The sequence below is a fragment of the Musca autumnalis genome, unplaced genomic scaffold (assembly GCF_047663935.1).
Source record: "Musca autumnalis isolate F117 unplaced genomic scaffold, ASM4766393v1 scaffold_3, whole genome shotgun sequence".
NCBI classification, from domain to species: Eukaryota; Metazoa; Arthropoda; class Insecta; order Diptera; family Muscidae; genus Musca; species Musca autumnalis.
In genome coordinates, this window is record NW_027411866.1 from 150241866 (window position 1) to 150260519 (window position 18654).

At 38.1% G+C, this 18654-nt stretch overlaps 2 protein-coding genes across 10 annotated transcripts in view; one reads left to right on the plus strand and one right to left on the minus strand.

The window, feature by feature from the left end:
* The window catches only part of ldd (lipid droplet defective), a 131006-nt gene extending 126707 nt beyond the window's left edge, over window positions 1-4299 (plus strand). For all 9 annotated transcript variants that reach the window (XM_073974817.1, XM_073974821.1, XM_073974825.1 and 6 more), the window contains 2 exons: window positions 2274-2384; window positions 2457-4299. In XM_073974817.1, coding sequence (XP_073830918.1) covers window positions 2274-2384; window positions 2457-2771 — 426 coding nt within the window. In that variant the 3' untranslated portion in view covers window positions 2772-4299. The remainder of the gene's footprint in view (window positions 1-2273; window positions 2385-2456) is intronic.
* An 8644-nt stretch (window positions 4300-12943) lies between these two features.
* Window positions 12944-18654, minus strand: part of LOC141397908 (peptide transporter family 1) — a 45248-nt gene continuing 39537 nt past the window's right edge. The window contains exons 7-8 of the mRNA XM_073974826.1: window positions 14130-14331; window positions 12944-13946 (exon numbers count right to left, since the gene is read on the minus strand). Coding sequence (XP_073830927.1) covers window positions 13096-13946; window positions 14130-14331 — 1053 coding nt within the window. The 3' untranslated portion in view covers window positions 12944-13095. The remainder of the gene's footprint in view (window positions 13947-14129; window positions 14332-18654) is intronic.

Consider the following 18654-nt stretch of genomic DNA (forward strand, 5'->3'; position numbering starts at 1 on the left):
GATGATTTAGCGTTCCTGATGGCATTGGCAACATCATCCATTGTAAACTGTGGTGGTTCCTCCTCGGCAAGAAGAGATCTGATGCGACGTAATACTCTTCTCTTCGCCCTGTCACTCTCGGGATGCTCGACAAACTGTCGATTGAAGTAACCGTTGCCCACAATTCACCTATACCGGCTCCAATGTTGCAACTCTTCAATTGATTTAACCTTTTGTTCCGCCTTTGCTCGCCGACCGGCCTGTTAACTTCCAGTGTCAGCTCCCTGACTCTGGGGTCATTGGGGTTTGTTCGGCGAAGCTCATCACGCTCATTTGCTAATCCCGTCGCCTCTGCTGGGAAGTTTGGTTTTCAACCAGCAGGGATATGGCGAGCGGCTGCAGCAGTGATGTTGTCTCGGAACGTCCTTTCCGCTAACCGAACATCAGAAGGATTGGGCAATTCTCTGAAGCGGTGATTGGTGAACTCTCTGAAACCCGGCCAATCAGCTTTTGTTATGATTGACGAATGTGTGGCGTTCAGAGGTAATGAAATCGGGTGGTCTGCTAATGGAGACAATTATGGGGAGATGGTCTGATCCAAGGGAAATGGCGGGTTGCCAGGTAACGTCATTTGTCAGACCAAGTGACACGATGGTAATGTCTGGCGAGCTGTGACACTCTCCTCTAATTCTGGTAAGGGCGTCCTCATTTACCGTGCAAAACGTAGAGCTGTCAATCTGCTCAGCCAGCGCTGTACCTCTCTGGTCGTTTCCGAGGGCCGAATGCCACATCTCACGATGCGCATTAAAGTCCCCCAGGACAAGACGATTATGACCTTCCAAAAGCGGGCTAATGTTAGGCACGTAATCTGAGATACTGCTATTTCTCGGCGGGATGTATACGTTCAGCAACTCTATCTCAGCAGTTCCACACCTGACTGCTATCCCCATAGATTTCATGTGCGGGTCATTAGAGACAGGCTCAAGCGAGATAGGTCTGTATTGGACAGATTGGTGCAATAGGAAAGCTAATCCCCCACCTCCACTTCTGGTGCGATCCTTCCTTAGCACGTTGTAACCATCGCAACGTTGTAAGCTACAGTTGTTGTTGTGCTTGGTTTCTTGCACCGTAGCGACCTTGGTATTCCTCCGACTCATGAAATCTACAATTTCCTCGATCTTACCACGGAGTCCATTGCAATTTAATTGCAAAAAGGATGCATTTTCCGGGATTGGGACAACAACGGCTGGTGTTGTTGTCGAGGGGACTGCGGGGGAGTCTCATAATCAGACGACAAAGGAGTTTCGTAATCCGATGACGACTCACTGGGGACTGTATTCACACAGCATGCAGCAACATAGTCCTTGTCGTAGTCCCTCACGTGGACAAGTCCAGAGCAACCCCTTAGATGCACCCACTCCTGACATCTATTGCATCTCACAGAAGGCTGGATGTGGGTGAAGATGCGGATGTGACAAACCGAGCACAAATATATTGGTCCTGGGTTTTCCTCCGTCCCGGCACGGACCAAAAGGATTCGGAGCAGGCATCCCGGGATATGCTGCTCCCAACACGGAAAAACGAAACAAATACAAACATATGTACACTGAGGTGGCAGCCGCTGGCCGGAACAATGATGTTGTGTAGTTCCATCGAGTACAAAGAACCCGCTGCCGTGGGATTGAAGTAGTGCCATCTGAAGTAGTGGACCGATATGGCACATCTTCGAACTTAAACTAAGTTTGGGCAAAATATTACGAAGTCCACATTATGGACCGAATCGGCAAATCCGTTCGAGAGTTATCGTGCGTTCCAGTCTCTACACATGGTGCCGCAGGGGCCTTTTACAACCCGAAAGAGTGGACCGATATGGCTCATATTCGAACTTTAACTAAGTTTGGGCAAAATATTACGAAGTGCAAAATTTAGTTCGAATCGGACGGACGGACAGTGCTAAGTCGACTCTAAATTTCCTGAAACGGATTTTGTCCAAACGTACTTGGGGTCTAAAACCATTGTTTCGATGAGGCGCATTTTACGCACATGCAAGTTTATATACCCTCGTTAGCATAAATCCTGAGATTATAACAAACTTAATATACCCTCCATACTATGGTGGAGGGTATAAAAACACTGCTACAATAACAAGAAATTACTTCCTTACCAAATAAACACTAAAATTTAATAGGTATGCGTATACTTTATGACGAAACTTATACGCTCCCTTGGGAATTAAATTTTGGAGTGTATTCTAAATAATGTGTATAACATAATCTCCATTGTTTTTCTTTCAGGAATTACGTCGCAAATTCCCTCTCGGCAAGGATATGCAAGTGTATGCCCACTCCATCAAATTTAGCATTAAAATTGAACATCCTGCTGGAGATGAAAACAAAAACAAAGAGGTAAGAAGGACATTTTAATTGAAATTGATTTTGAGAAAAATAAATTTTATTTTATCGCTTTTTTTATTACAGAACGGTATTGATTTACCCGATGAAGTTAAAAAACCAGAACATGACACAACTACCTCAGTGATTACCACACCAAATGGTGGTCACACACTATCTCAATTATTCTATGATTTGAGTACTCTGTCACAACAAATATCCGGATGTGTACGTTATGCCGTTAACAAATGTAAATTAGATGCCGTCTTTGAACGTATCTTAGATAAAAGTGAACCGAATAATTTAAGACGAGGTTCGGTATATAATGGTATCGATGCTGCTCTAAGTGGTAGTCCATCTACGGGTTACATACACAATGGTTATGTGGAAACAGAAACATGAAAGTGGAAATTTTAATTTCTGTACGAATGAAGAAGAAGCAAAATACAACACCAGGCTGTGCCTTTAATTTTTAAGAACCTCCAAATTTTAACGCTCGAGAATGAATGTCCTATCTCGGTACGATAATACTTCATTTTATATGAACAGTGCTTAGAGAAAATTATAATATTGCTTTATATGTATATCTGTAAATTTATGAATGTCTGTTCTATTTATTATATTTAATGTTCAAACACTATTTTATTTATAACTAAATTCTTTATGCTAAAGATGTACATATGTATATGATGGACTCCATAGAATTCAAGACACCATTAAGGGGATTTTTAGGACAATTTTATAGTTGTCTCCTCAGGATTCTATATTATAGGGATTTAAACAAATTTTCCCAGTTTCATATTGAATAAAATAAATAAATAATAAATAAATAAATAAATAAATAAATAAATAAATAAATAAATAAATAAATAAATAAATAAATAAATAAATAAATAAATAAAAAAAAATAAATAAATAAATAAATAAATAAATAAATAAATAAATAAATAAATAAATAAATAAATAAATAAATAAATAAATAAATAAATAAATAAATAAATAAATAAATAAATAAATAAATAAATAAATAAATAAATAAATAAATAAATAAATAAATAAATAAATAAATAAATAAATAAATAAATAAATAAATAAATAAATAAATAAATAAATAAATAAATAAATAAATAAATAAATAAATAAATAAATAAATAAATAAATAAATAAATAAATAAATAAATAAATAAATAAATAAATAAATAAATAAATAAATAAATAAATAAATAAATAAATAAATAAATAAATAAATAAATAAATAAATAAATAAATAAATAAATAAATAAATAAATAAATAAATAAATAAATAAATAAATAAATAAATAAATAAATAAATAAATAAATAAATAAATAAATAAATAAATAAAAAATAAATAGTTGTAACAACTGTTTAATCAAATGTGTTCATACTAGACCCCGCGAAAAAAATCTTGTTCATTTAATAATTGTTAATATTTGGAATTGTAGTAATACAATTTTAAATATAAATATTTTTTTTTCTTAATTAAATCCTTTGAATATTTGCCTACAGTTTTGGAGTCTTGAAATTCATGGAATCCACGATATAAATACATATCTATAAAATTCGATTTTATGCATATTTATATCAACATTTTTCTATTATTTTTAAATGTTCTGTTTTACATTTTTTGTTATTTAAATTTCAGGTGAACTTGTTCTACTTACCCCTCTTTTCTATTCATTTTAAACAATTTTTCTTCCCTCTTTGTTTAAAGGTTAGGTTTTATATTTAAATACCAAGTGTGCGTGTGAATGTGTTGAGAAGAAAGCAGAGCTTTTTTTCCACATCTTCCGCTTTACGCACAACTCTAGTTTGTGATTATTGTAGTTTTATTTTATTGTTTATAAGTGTGGATGTATATATTTATATTTGATTAATAATAATTTCGGGTCTTAAGTATTTTCCTGTAAATGTGTACTTAGTGATTTTTGCAGTTTTGACTTAAAAAAAAAACATTGAGATATTTCAAATTACAAATCTGAATATCTATTTAAATATGTATGTACGACATTATTTTTTAATATAAATATTTAATAATTAAAAAAAGAATTGAGTTTTTATTAAATTTTTGTAAAAGAGGTTTGGTTTTTGAATATATTAAAAAATTGTTTTTAAGTCTGGAGTATTACCCCAATGATTTAACTTCATCATTACCTTCTATTATTTTACTGATCGCTACCAATATCATAATTTCATCCCGGCGAAAGGAAATTATCGGTTGGCTCTTCAGATTTTTGAAATTATGGCTTTTATAGCGAAAACCCGAACTCTTTAAGTGTCTTACTTACTTACTTAGCTGGCCCATTACAGAACATTTGTTCCATAGACCGAACTAAGAAAAGATCTCCAATTCTCTCTGTTTTTCGCTTCGCTTTGTGGAATACCGCGCCTTTTCATTTCTTTATCCACTTGTATGCTCCATCGAATTTTAGGCCTCCCGATTCTGCGTGCACCGCCATGTGGCATGTATTCATACGCCTTTTTAGCGGGTTCATCATCGTTCATTCTTATGATATGGCCTAGCTACGCAATCGTTGCATCTCGATATGTTTAACCATATTCATGTCTTTGTATAGCTGATATAGCTCGTGGTTCATACGACGTCGATATTCACCGTCAACGCAAATCGGCCCGTAGATCTTTCGAAGAATTATCCTCTCAAACACACCAAGCACTGCCTTATCTGCTTGCGCAAGTACCCATCGGAGCCATACATTAGCACGGGTAGTATCAGCGTTTTGTATGGTGTTATTTTTGTTTGACGAGATGTGGTTTTGTTTTTAAATTGCTTATTTAAACCATAGTATCATCTGTTGGCCAATACAATTCTTCTTATTTCACAAATGATGTTGTTTGTTGTGTTTATGGCAGTGCCGAGGTAGACGAAGTTTTTAACTACCTCAAAATTATAGGTACCAACTTCCACAGTTGGTCCGAGCTCTATGGACGCTTTGCGCGTCGACACCATCAATTTGGTCTTTTCGCCGTTTACCGCCAGACCCACTTTCGCAGATTCTCCTTCGACCTTCCAAAAGGTATCAGTTACTTCCTTTACTGATCGTCCTATGTTTACAAGTTTACAAGTTTTAGTTTATTGAGACTAATAAATAACATTAAAAGATATTTTTACACATAAAAATGAACACTTACGACTATAATGTATTATCGTAATTATATAAAGGTGTCAACAGCATCAGGCTTTAACATGAATGTGAGAAGTTTGTAGAGGTTGTTACATAAATGAATATCGCCCTTGCCCCCGGGGCTGATTAAAGAGTTACTTAATTCTAGGGGTTGTGTACTTAAAACTAAGGGAAGAAGATTAATAAAAATAGAAATAAATAAAAACAATACAAACGGAAAGAAAAGAAAAAAAACTAAAACAGACACAAGAGGGTAAACAATATACTACCCTCGGTGAGTTCCGGCAAGAGCCTTTTCATAAAACCCAGAAATATCATCAGAATGTTCATAGGTATATCCCATTGGAGACAAATAGTAAGTATTTGACCAACCAATGTTCACCTGGCTATTTAAAACTTCAACCATATGTGAATTTTCATGAAGAGCCAATCTTTGAATGAACCTTTCCAAGAGGTCACATACGTAGCTAGAAAGCCGCTTAATTTTAGAATGTGTATAAATGAAATTATTAGAAAATCTTCTATTAACGGATTTGAAATTTTTACCGATACAGAGTCTCAGAATTTTTCTTTCTAGAATCTCAAGTTCTTTCATAACAGTCGGGGATATATTGAACCAAATAGGGAACACGTAAAGAATGACTGGCCGAATACAAGTCTTATATAACATCAATTTTGTGGGGGTAGGTAAATTTTTGTTATTGAAAAGTTTAAAAAAAGAGGCAAAAATACCTTGAGCTTTATTTCGGACCTTTCTGGCATGTCCATTAAATTTAAAAAGTTTATTAAATTCGACACCCAAATATTTGACCTCATCTTTAAATGGTATTTCAACCCCATTTAAAAACAGCTGTAAGGATTTGCTTTCAGGAACAACGAATCTTTTACATTTTCCCGAAGCATTTCTGATACAAATGGCTTCGCTCATGGCAGAATTAATTTTTATACCCCATTTGTCATAAAACTGTTTCACTTTGTCAAGATAATGTGAAATGTTTACCAATGCACCAGCAGGGGATTCATTGTGCGAATACAATAGAGAATCATCCGCATACAAAATACCAGATGAATTTTGAAAGTTGTGAGGAAAATCGTACATAAAAATGTTGTATAAATGGGGAGCCAATACAGACCCTTGAGGGACCCCACATTTTACATTAGATAAATCTGACACCTGATTTTGAAATTTAACACAAAACTGTCTATTTGTGAAAAAGCTTTTAAATATTTTAATAATAAAGGGACTAAACCCTATTCTGATCAAAAGCATTTTCCACATCTAGGAGAACTGCAACGGTACAATTTTTTTCTTTTAAATTCAAGACGATGTCGTTGTGGAATTTCAACATGGCATCAATGGTAGAGTGACCCTTCTGAAAACCGAACTGGGAATTTGGTATATACGGAAGGTTAACTTCAATATCCATTTTAGCACGAAGAACCATCTCAAATAGTTTGCCTAAGTTGGATAACAAAGATATTGGCCTCAAGTTAGAAATATCTTCACTATTGCCCTTCTTCTTTATTGGGATTAGCTGACCCCGTCCGAGTTGCTGGCCCGTTTTTGAGGTCCCGGTATAAACATTTACAACTACAAAATTTTTCTACAACTACAACTTTTTTATACAACGGATTTCTACTACCAACACACTAACTAATGATGTAGACCACAATTACCAATGTCATGTTTACCAATAATAATATCTGAAATTTCACGTTTTGGTCAAAACAGCTGTGGGGGAGGTCACCCGAGACCACTACTTCCCGTTATACTATGAGAATTTGCATTGAAAGCTGTTATTTCGATATTTTGAACAACTTTGGCTGATTTCCCAAAATTATCGGAATTTTACTGTGAAAATTGTGAAGTTGACCGCAATGTCTAACTTATTGAAGCCAGTGTTTATAGCGCTTTTAAAGACACGCGTATTAACATTAAGGATATTATCTGCAATTATACATTTTTGAAAATAAAAATTGTGGACCGCGATATTTCACTTACGCGATGACAATTCAGGGTCAGGGCAATAATTACCATAGCATTGCAAACAATTTTTAAACAATAGGTTGAAAAATATCTTCGATTTCACGTTTTGTTAAAAAAATTGTGTGGGAGGTACCCTGGTCACTCCACTGACCACTATAAAAAGTAGTTAAAAACCTATTCTCAGACCTACAAACTCCACATACAAAATTTCATCAAATTCGGTCAAGCCGTGTCGGAGGAGTTCAAAGCCGAACACCGTGACGGGTCAGCTTGTCTAACAATGAGATCGACGATTATATTCATGAATTTGTTCGTACCATAACTTCTGTTTCCGATGATCATTCAGAAAAAGTCGTAAGTGGGAAAAGAAAATTTATCGTATCCGATAGAATAAAAAAACTGTACAGAATTAAGTATGCTTGGCAGAAAGAACTTAAAAGAATTTACCAAATTTCTAGTAACAGGCACAGCCCTGAATATCGTTTATTATCGAAACAAATTCAATTATTAGGAATAATGATAAAAAAACAGGTGGAAAATGAACAAATTTCGTTGTTTAAGGAAAAACTTAAAGGCATTAAACCGGGCCCGAAAGCGCACCGACAAGTTTTTAATATTATTGGTCATCGGAAAACTAAACCCATTGAAAAGTTATCCGTCGATGGCACCTTTATAACCAATGATTCAGAGTGTCTTAATCAATTAAAATCTTATTTTTCGAACATATACAATAATCCATCTCCTAATTCTCCATCTAATGAAGAAGTAATAGACAATTATTGCAAACATTCCCCAACACAGTTTTTTATTTTCAAGGGATTCGGATGCAAGGAATCAGCACAGATGTGAAGCCCTTACAACTACAAATGAAGTCTTTGGCATTGTAGCTAACTTAAAAAATAAGAAATCGTCAGGAATTGATTCGCTTTCCAACTTTATTATTCGTAAACTTCCTATGAAAGCATTAGAATTTTTAGCAATAATGTTTAACAATTGTATTTCCAATGGCTACTTTCCTGATTCTTGGAAAATTTCAAAGATCGTCCTATGATGTCTATGTCATCAGCATAAGCAAGTAACATGTGGCTATTGGTGTAGATTGTGCCACTTCTTTTGACGTTTGCCTCTCGTATTACCTTTTCCAGCAGGATGTTGAAGAGATCACACGAAAGAGGAGAGAGAGAAAGAGAAGAGAGGTTCTTTCCGATTTTAACTGATGACCTAGTGTCATTTAAAGTCATCTTACAAAGCCGGATGAGCTTTGCGGGGATACCAAATTCAAACATTGCATGGAGTACCTTTGTTCGGAGGGGACTGTCGAAAGCAGCTTTATAATCGACAAAAAGGTGGGAGGTGTCGATCTGCATCTCTTGGGTCTTCTCCAGGATTTGCCGCAGGGTAAATATCTGGTCAATGGTGCACTTGCGAGATCTAAACCCGCATTGGTATGGTCCAATTATCTCCTTGACCATAGGTTTTAGTCGTTCGCACAATATCCCTGACACTATCTTATAGGCAATAGGGAGAAGACTTATGCCCCTATAGTTGGAGCATACTGTCTTATCTCCTTTCTTGTGGACGGGACACAGGATGCTCAGATTCCAATCGTCGGGTACGCGTTCTTCCTGCCAGATGGTGCTAACTAGTTGATGCATACACCATATCAGCGCGTCGCCACCGGTTTTAAACAGCTCGGCTGGTAAGCCATCGGCTCCTGCTGCTTTATTATTCTTCAGCCGGTTGATTGCTGTCTTTACCTCATCTTGGCCGGGCGGTATACATTCAATACCATCTTCTGGGATTGGGTCTGTGGTATCTTCGTCGTCTTCGCTGCTATTGGATACCAACAGTTTTGAAAAATGTTCTTTCCATATCCTGAGCACACTATCTGATTGTAAAGTAGCCCTATATGCCGCATTTTTCTCTTCGGTGGCAGCACGACACTCCTGATCCTACCATGGATTCCTTAGTGGAGGTCTCTGGTATCCAAGTATGGATTTTCGGCTGTTTGCATGGAGTGGAAAATACTCTGCCATTTGCCCTGATATGTTATCGGGATGAGGAGTGCTTTGATTAGGCAATTGGGCTAGTTGAGTGGAATATGCTGTGGCTATCTGTTGTGATAACAGCTTACCGATGTCTAACTTTCGTGTTGTGTCTGTTCGTACTTTATTTGCTACGTTTAACCGGTGCGTACCTTTGCTGCAACAAGGTAGTGGTCCGAGTCTATGTTTGCTCCTTGGGACGAACGCACATCCAACACGCTCGATGAATGTCTTTCATCTGTCACAACGTGATCAATTTGATTTCTTGTTTTCTGATGTGTAGACAGCCAGGTGCCCTTATGGATGTCGAGATGTTGAAATCTGGTGCTGCTAACTACCATGTTTTTTGCCGCTGCGAAGTCTATCAGCCTCATGCCATTGTCAGATGTTTCACTGTGGAGACTGAATTTTCCATTCCAATTTTGACATTAAAATCGCCTAGAATAATTTAAATGTCATGGGCAGGACAACGGTCATATGTTTATTCTAAGCGCTCATAAAATATATCTTTGGTCAGTTCGTCCTTGTCTTCAGTGGGAGCATGAGCGCAAATAAAGCTGATGTTGAAGAATTTTGTTTTTAGTCGAATTGTAACAAGTCTTTCATTCACTGGTGTGAAGCTGGAGACCAGGTGTTTTAACCTCCGACTAACTACAAATCCGCAACCAAACTCATGCTTTATGTCATGGCAGCTATAATACAGTGCGTCACCTTTATTTATTTATTTTAGAAAATTAAACACCGCTGGTTTTTCACAGGTGGAGCCCAAAACATTCCATAATTACGAGTTGACTAATTTAAGTCGTTTTAGACGTCTATTACGTCAAGGACTATCTGAGTGTTGCTTGCCAGTAGATAGAAATGTTTCTATCGAGGAAGTTGACACCACGGTGGAAAACCTGGAATCAGTTTTCCGCACTGCAATTCAGGTTTCTGTGCCAAAAAGAAGACCATGTAATAAGACGTTAGGAGACCTACCTCCCAGGATTTTGAGGTTCATACGTGAATGAAGAAGAATTGCGCGTACATTACGAAGGTCAATGGATCCGACAAGATTCTCGGAGCTAAGAGCTGATATACGTAATTTGGATAGGATCATAGCTGATGCCATACAAATATATGAACAGGAACGTTACCAGGGGTTCTTAGAGGGTATAACCGTTAATAACAAAACCTTTGGGCAAGTTAAAGTAGCTGCAGGTCTTGCCTCCAAAGAGCCAATTGGAGGGTTGAAGAATGCTGATGGTGAGCGTATAAGTGATGATGGTGTGAAGGTCGAGGTATTAGCCGATCACGTCCAAGGTATGTTACGACCCATGAATGCTCACGTGGACCAGTCTTTCCATAGCTCGATCGGTCTAGCTGTCGAGGGATTGGGCGATAGGTCACAATTGGAAACATTCTCCGATGGATTTAGAGCAGATGGTTCAACAGTTGAGAGCGTCGAAAGGTGGAATGTTGCAGGTTTCATCAAACCCAGCTGCATAAGCAAAGCAATTGCCCACAGGCCGAACAAAAAATCTAGTGGTTTGGACGGAATCCCACATGCTGCATTGAAAAATGCCGGGTCGGTGATTTTTGGTTTCTTGTCCATCCTTTTTAATCATTGCTTCAACTTGGGTTACTTCCCTAAAGCATGGAAGGAGGCAATGGTTGTGCCCATTTTGAAACGGGGTGCACCGTCTGATGAATGTTGGAGCTATCGGCCCATTTCACTGCTCTCGGCTTTTGGTAAATTATACGAATACTTCATATGAAGCGTTTAAGAATTCTGGTCGAGGACAAAAGGGTGCTTAAAGATCACCAATTTGGTTTCAGATGGGGGCACTCAACGTCTCACGCCTTGTCTGTCTTTTCGACATATATTGTGAAGGGCTTCGAACAGAAATATGGTACAATAGATGTAAGCCTTGACGTTGCTAAAGCCTTTGACTCGGTCTGGCACTCGGGAATTCTATATAAATTGAAACAGTATGGATTCGACCAGCAAACCTGCAGACTGGTGGCAAGTTTCCTAGAGGACAGACACTTTAAAGTAAAAGTGGGCGATCGGTTTTCAAGCCGCAGGTCAATTCAAGCAGGGGTACCACAGGGGTCACTTTTAGGCCCCCTGCTCTACAATATTTTCGTAAGTGACATGCCCGAGCCTCCTCAAGGGGGCTTGTTACTATCGTATGCTGACGATGTCATACTGGCCATGTCAGGCCCCAGAGCAAACACTCTGTGTCGCCACCTTAATGTTTACCTTGAGACATTACATAGGTACTTTACTATGTGGGACCTCAAGCTAAACGTGGGCAAATGCTCGGCGATTGTTTTCCGGGGTAAGTCGAAAGTTGTGTTCCCTAACTTTAGGTCCTATAGGCCAAATTTAAAAATCGGAAATGAGGTGATATCAGTGTCCGACAAAATCAGATACCTTGGTGTCATACTTTGCGAAAAACTAGAATTCATAAGACACGTTGATTTTATCCTTGTAGGGCCAACAAAATTTACTTTGGGTATCAAGGGATTCTACGTCACAATGGTGGATTATCAAATAGAATCAAACTTCTGATATACAAACAAATCATAAGACCCGTAGTCTCATATGCCTTCCCGGTAGGGTTCTTCATATCGTCAAGCCAAATGGAAAGGCTTAGGAGATGGGAGAGGTCAATCCTGACATATTGCTTGGGTATGTGGCCAACAATAACGGAAGATGGGACATATAAACGACCTTCTTGTAGGGCCATTTACGACAACGCCGGCATTGAAAGAATAGATAATTTCCTCATGAGAGGGGCGGCAGAAAACCTCGATAATTCACTGGTTCAGAGATCCCTACAATATTCTCTTGATATTGATACATCGCTCTCACGCAAGCATTTACCACCCGCAGCAATACCCAAACTAAATAATGAAGGTATTTTATACAATAATAATAAATTACTTTTTTACCACAGAAGGTTTAATACACTAAATACTACTGACACAGTGTATATAACTTCCCAGTAACAAAATCTTACACTTTGTAAATAGTTGTAATAATTAGTTTTAGTCCATACATTGTTTTTACTTTAATTTTTTAATTTTAAGTTCCATTTTCTATGATTATGCCCGTTTTTAATAGTGTTTTTTTTTGGGCTTTACATGCACACAGTTCTATTGTTAAACAATTATGCTCATTTAGACAAGTGCTAGCAGTGTTCCTGCAGCAAATTAATCGGATGTTAAGAAGGAGGCGAAAAGCCACAGGTTTATTTATATTGTTATAACAGTAAGCCAACCTGTTTAGTTGTAAGATTGATTCTCAATAAATTTGGCCATAGGCAAAAAGCAAAAGCAAAGAAAGACTTTGTCACATACAAATATTAGCATACTTTTAGGAGTCAAAGCAATTTTAGAAAATTAAACATTTTTATATACATACATTTGTATGTTTATCGAAAAAATGGTAATAATCTTTATTAATAATAAAAATATTCTTAGAACTATGTGTACAAATAAATGATTTAAATGTGTATCTGTAACAGAAAACAATTTTACATTCTTAGTCTAATTGTTGGTGTTTAGTATAACGCGGTACCCGATTTGTGGTTGCTTCAAATGTTGGACTAAATCGAACGTTAGGGGGATTACTACTTTTGATTTTTAAAGTTTCACCTTGGGGCTCATAATTTGGTATCTCCCTACGCTCCACCTCGGAAGGCACGGGATTATTCGGCTTATAACAATATGCAACCCACATAAATATAATCATATCGGCAAACATAAGACCAGCAAATAAAAAGAATTCATTAGCTTGGGATTTGAACATTTTCGCCTCAGCCACAATAACCACAATGACATTGCCAAACGCAACTGTCAGCAGCCAACATGCTTGTAGAACAGATTTCATGGTGACCGGAGCTTGTGAATAGGAAAATTCCAAACCAGTCACGGAGAACATCACCTCTCCTAACGTCATTACAACATACTGGGGTATTAACCATAAAATGCTCATAGAATTGGCCTTAATGACTTCCGCCATTTGTGTTACCGTTGTTCCATGATTATCGATGCCTACCACCAGGGAATAAACACCACCATGCCTTAACCGTACCTCATGAATTTTAACATTATCCACAAGAACATCATAGGTTGTGGCACTGAGTTCCATAATTTTTCTATCGTTGGCTTTTTTCGTTTGTTCGTCATCGCCAGTTTTATGCGATCTCCAGACGATTGTACTTTCCGCATCAATATTTGCTAAATTTCTTACCAATGGATTTGCTTTACTTGACTTCTCCATTTGTTCCAAATAGACATGGGCCGATTGGGGAGGAATTTTATTTTGTAGAAATATGCTGTAGGCTAGCTTTTCATTGAATGTATAAATGCCTCCGGGGAGTTTGGGACAACCTAGGGATTTAAAGGAGTTAAAAATCGTGGATGTATATGTGTATGTAACAAGTAACAGAAGCTACAAGAAGTTACTAATTTTTACTACTATAACATTTTTTTTCCTTCATAATATCGAAAAGTAGAAAAAAGAGTAGATTCTTGCAGCTCTGGAAAAAAATTTAAAATTGTTGTTTTTATTACCTGTCTTTTCCTGTATAGTATACTTTATAGTTAACGTTTTATTTTCAATAAAAATAAATTTCTCATAACCCATTCCCAGTCCATTCACCGATATCTCTTCATAACCGGTTAAATTACTTCCTAGGGTATATGAACATTCGGGTATTCCATTGAAAATACGCAGTTGTACATAGCCAGCTGAGGGTTGTACGGGATATGTTTTCTGAAAATGTACAAATATGAGCAAATTATTACAAGTAGAAAGCGTTTTTACCCTCAACCATGAAGTTTTCTAACCTATAATAGAATAGTTTATTTTTTACGAAAATACATAGTTCAACCGTGGAGAAGATTTCTGCATACTCGGAATCTTAAATGTCAAATTACAGCCAGTCCGGTCAGAAAATGTAGCTGGAATTTTCAAAATAGCTGAAATTAAGGGGTACAATTATAATGGAGGCGATCCCACGGCTGTCGGTGCAATGCACCAGTTTGATTCGGAAATACCTTCTTCCGGCACAGACCAAAAGAATACTGAGTGGGCACTCTGGAATATGTTGCTCCAAACACAGAAAAACGATACAAATAAAACATGTGTACAAGAAGTCCATACCCCGTGAAGTGAAACAGCGAGTTTCCCAAGGTGGGGTGATATCTCCGGAACTGTCTAACCTCTACCTCTCATGTATTCCGCCTCCTCCAGACTGCATTGGGATCGTAAAGCATTCAGGTAACTGTACGATCGTGGTCAGGTATTTTCCCTGCTGCCATTTATGAAACCTTGAACTCTTTTTGACTGGCTTTTTCCACGCGAGAAGTGTGCAAATATCCGCTAACGCCACTCTGTTCACCACATGCATGAGAGATGTGAGAACAGAGTTAAATGTCATGATCGATGGCAGCAGAATTCCCACCACAAACTATGCCAAAATTCTAGGGGTCGCATTCGACAGGATGTTCACGTCGTCCGCGCATGCCAGTACTTGGGGTGCAGACAAAGAAATCTTTTTGACCATATATTACGCGATAGTTCGATCTGTGGTAAGCTATGCGGCGTCAGTTTGGTCCGCGAATATAAGTGAAACACGATAGAAAAATATTCAAACCTGTCACAATACCGCCCCTGAGAACTGCAATAGGTTGCCTCCTCATTTCAGCAGAGGACCATCAGGAGACAAAGATTCTTCCAGTACAGCAAGACAAGGTCATGCTCTCGTTGAGATACTTGCTCGTGTGTTACCGTGTGAGCCATCCCAATCACCATATGGTGGATAGGATCCAAAATCCAGACATGTCAGGAGTGATCTTCACGATCTTCACGATCTATCTATCTATCTATCTATCTATCTATCTATCTATCTATCTATCTATCTATCTATCTATCTATCTATCTATCTATCTATCTATATATCTATATATCTATCTATCTATCTATCTATCTATCTATCTATCTATCTATCTATCTATCTATCTATCTTTTTTTTTTTTTTTTTTTTTATGGGCGTAATGATAGCGCGCTATCAATAGTGGCCCTACACAGGAACAACCACTCCGGGACCGCTTGCGCATTACTTCGGAGTGGAGTTCATAGACTGGATTCATCAGCTTTCTTAATTGTATCTACTCCCCCATCCATTATATGTTGTGATTAGGGGTTCGACTGTTATCTTTGGCGATATTTGTTTTTCTCTGCCATAAGTGTTTGTGCAAATGTAGTGTATTTCATCCATACACTCTTTGTCTCCAGCATTTCCTGGAAAAAATCATCAATGGTTATATGATTAGGTATTTCATATCGCACTCTCTCATTCTCCCAAATTTTGCACTGTAGAAGTGTATGTTGCACATTGTCTTCGCCAAGGTGGCATAGTTCACATACTGCATTGTCTTTTAACTTGAATCTGAAAAGATAGCTCCCAAAATTTCCATGATTGCTGAACACTTGTGTTAAATAGAAGTTAAGTTCACAATGTTTTCTGTCTACCCAAGGTTCTATGTGTGGGATTATTTTAAAGGTCCATCTGCCTTGAACACTATTATTCCATGAGGATTGCCATTCTTGGAAGAGCCTTCTCCGGGCTTCGTTCTTAATGCTTAATACCTCCCTATTTGTGTATACGTTTGGAAGTGACTTCCGTTGTTCATATATGTAACTCCTTTCACGTAGGGTTAGATGAATCGGTGGTATACGGGCCAGCACGGACAGTGCCGCTGTTGACGTTGTTCGGTATGCCGATATAACTCGTATCGTGCATGCTCTTTGCACTCTCTCTAGATGTTTACGCAGTTGGGAGCTTCTTGAAATGCTTTCGCTGAAGACAGGAGCCGCGTACGTCATTTGCGCATAAGCTACTGTAGCTATTAGTCGCCTTGTTGATTGGTTTGGGCCTCTCATACTTGGCATCAACCTTACTATGTTCTTAGCAGTTGCTAGCGCTTTCTCTGTTATGGTTTTGACATGTGGTTCAAAAGAGAGCTTCCAGTCAAGGATCACTCCTAAATATTTTAATGTTTTATTTATCTCAATGTTATAACCGTCAACGTTTAGTTTAGGATAGTTGAACTTTCGTCTACTCGTTATGAGTATTGCTTCTGTTTTGGCCGCAGCAAGTGCAAGCTTTTTTGATGCAAGCCATCTTGAAATTCGAGATAAGCTATCATTTGCTATGATTTCGACAAGTGGTGCTGATGGTTGGTCGACGATGAGTGCTACGTCGTCCGCATAACCCACTAGTTTGGTACCAAGTGGAAGACTCATGTTTAATAGGTTATCATACATTAGGTTCCAGAGGAAGGGACCTAGTATAGAGCCCTGTGGCACTCCAGATGTTATTGTATATGATTTGACTCCTTCATCAGTGTCATATAAGAGCTGTCTGTTATCCAGATAACTATCAATCATTCTTATCAAATAATCAGATATATTTCTATTTCTTAATGTCTGTCTGATTTCACTCCAATCGGCAGAATTGAAGGCATTTTTAATATCGATTGTGATTATTGCACAGAAACGCTTTTGTTGCATCGAGTTCATTGCCGTATCTATCTATCTATCTATCTATCTATCTATCTATCTATCTATCTATCTATCTATCTATCTATCTATCTATCTATCTATCTATCTATCTATCTATCTATCTATCTATCTATCTATCTATCTATCTATCTATCTATCTATCTATCTATCTATATATGAAGCAGCACCTGGGGACCGTAGTTTTAAGATTAGTTTTGGCTTAATTACGCTCGGGATGGTGCAGCCGTCTGAATTCCTATAGGGCAAGCATAAATGACACCGTGCAAAACATATGCTCAGCGTGCGGCATAGGTCTGCACGACACACTGCACCTATTCAACTGCCCTGCCAAACCTACTCAACTAACTCGAGTAACTTTGTGGTTGAATCCCATCGAAGCAGTCACATTCCAAGAACAGGATACAGACCCTGAGACAGATTCAGAAGATAAACGAAAATACAAACTTATCAAATACTGTTACAACAACAACGCAACATTGACTTCGAGGAATCTTCGCCCAGGGACCGTCACATCAAAAATTACGTGTTTGTGTTCGTATATTTTTTACCATGGGAGCGGCAATATATCCCGTAATGCCAGATCCAAGCTTATTTGGTCCGTGCCGGGATAGAGAAGAACCCCGGGACGCTGGATCTGTTCCGTTTGCCCGATTCGCATCCACCCACATGTCAAAATCGGTGAAATGTAATAGATCCAGAGGCTACTCTGGTCTTAGTCGCCTCTGCTGCGCCAGATTACCTCCCAACTTGTCTCCGACTTCCTCGTCGGATTCATCGTCGTCGGAATACGAGGCACCTCCGTAGTTTCCCCAACGACAACAAACACAGCATCTAACATCACATGCAAGTCAATTGCAACGATCTCCGCAACAAAGTCCGTAAAATCGTAGACTTTAAACGCCTCGGCACAATGGCTCAGTTGAGTACCACGCTATAACAACCACAAGGAAAATGTGTAAGTGGCGCCAAATTTTCTTTTAAAGTTTTCATGTGGTTATTGTTTTCAATTCGTAAAGCGACATACAACGGACCAATTCTACCGGGCCATGTGAGTCAGAGAAAGATCATTGTCGCCGAGATCCAGGAAATAAAGTTAAAGGACTTGCGTTCCTTATATACCAGTCTGCTCAGTAGAGACTTATCTCGCTTGAGCTTGACTTTAGTGACACATACATGGAATGTATGGGTGTAACAGTAAAGTGTGGGACTGTCGAGGTAGAATCGCCTCATGTGTACATACTGCTGATGAATAGTTGTGCCTTGCGTTATATGCCCGACATTAGTTCGCTTTTAGAGGACAATAACTGTCTGGTGCTAGAGGACTTCAATGGTCATCATGAGGTTTGTCATTACGTCCTAGGGAATGACCAGAGAGGTATAGAGCTGGCAGAGCAAATTTATAGCTCCACATGTTGCGCGCTAATCGAAAATGCTCCTACGAGATTACTTGCCAATCACCGCTTCAGAGAGCTAACCATTCCCTCAGATTCTCGGGTAATTGAGAGAATT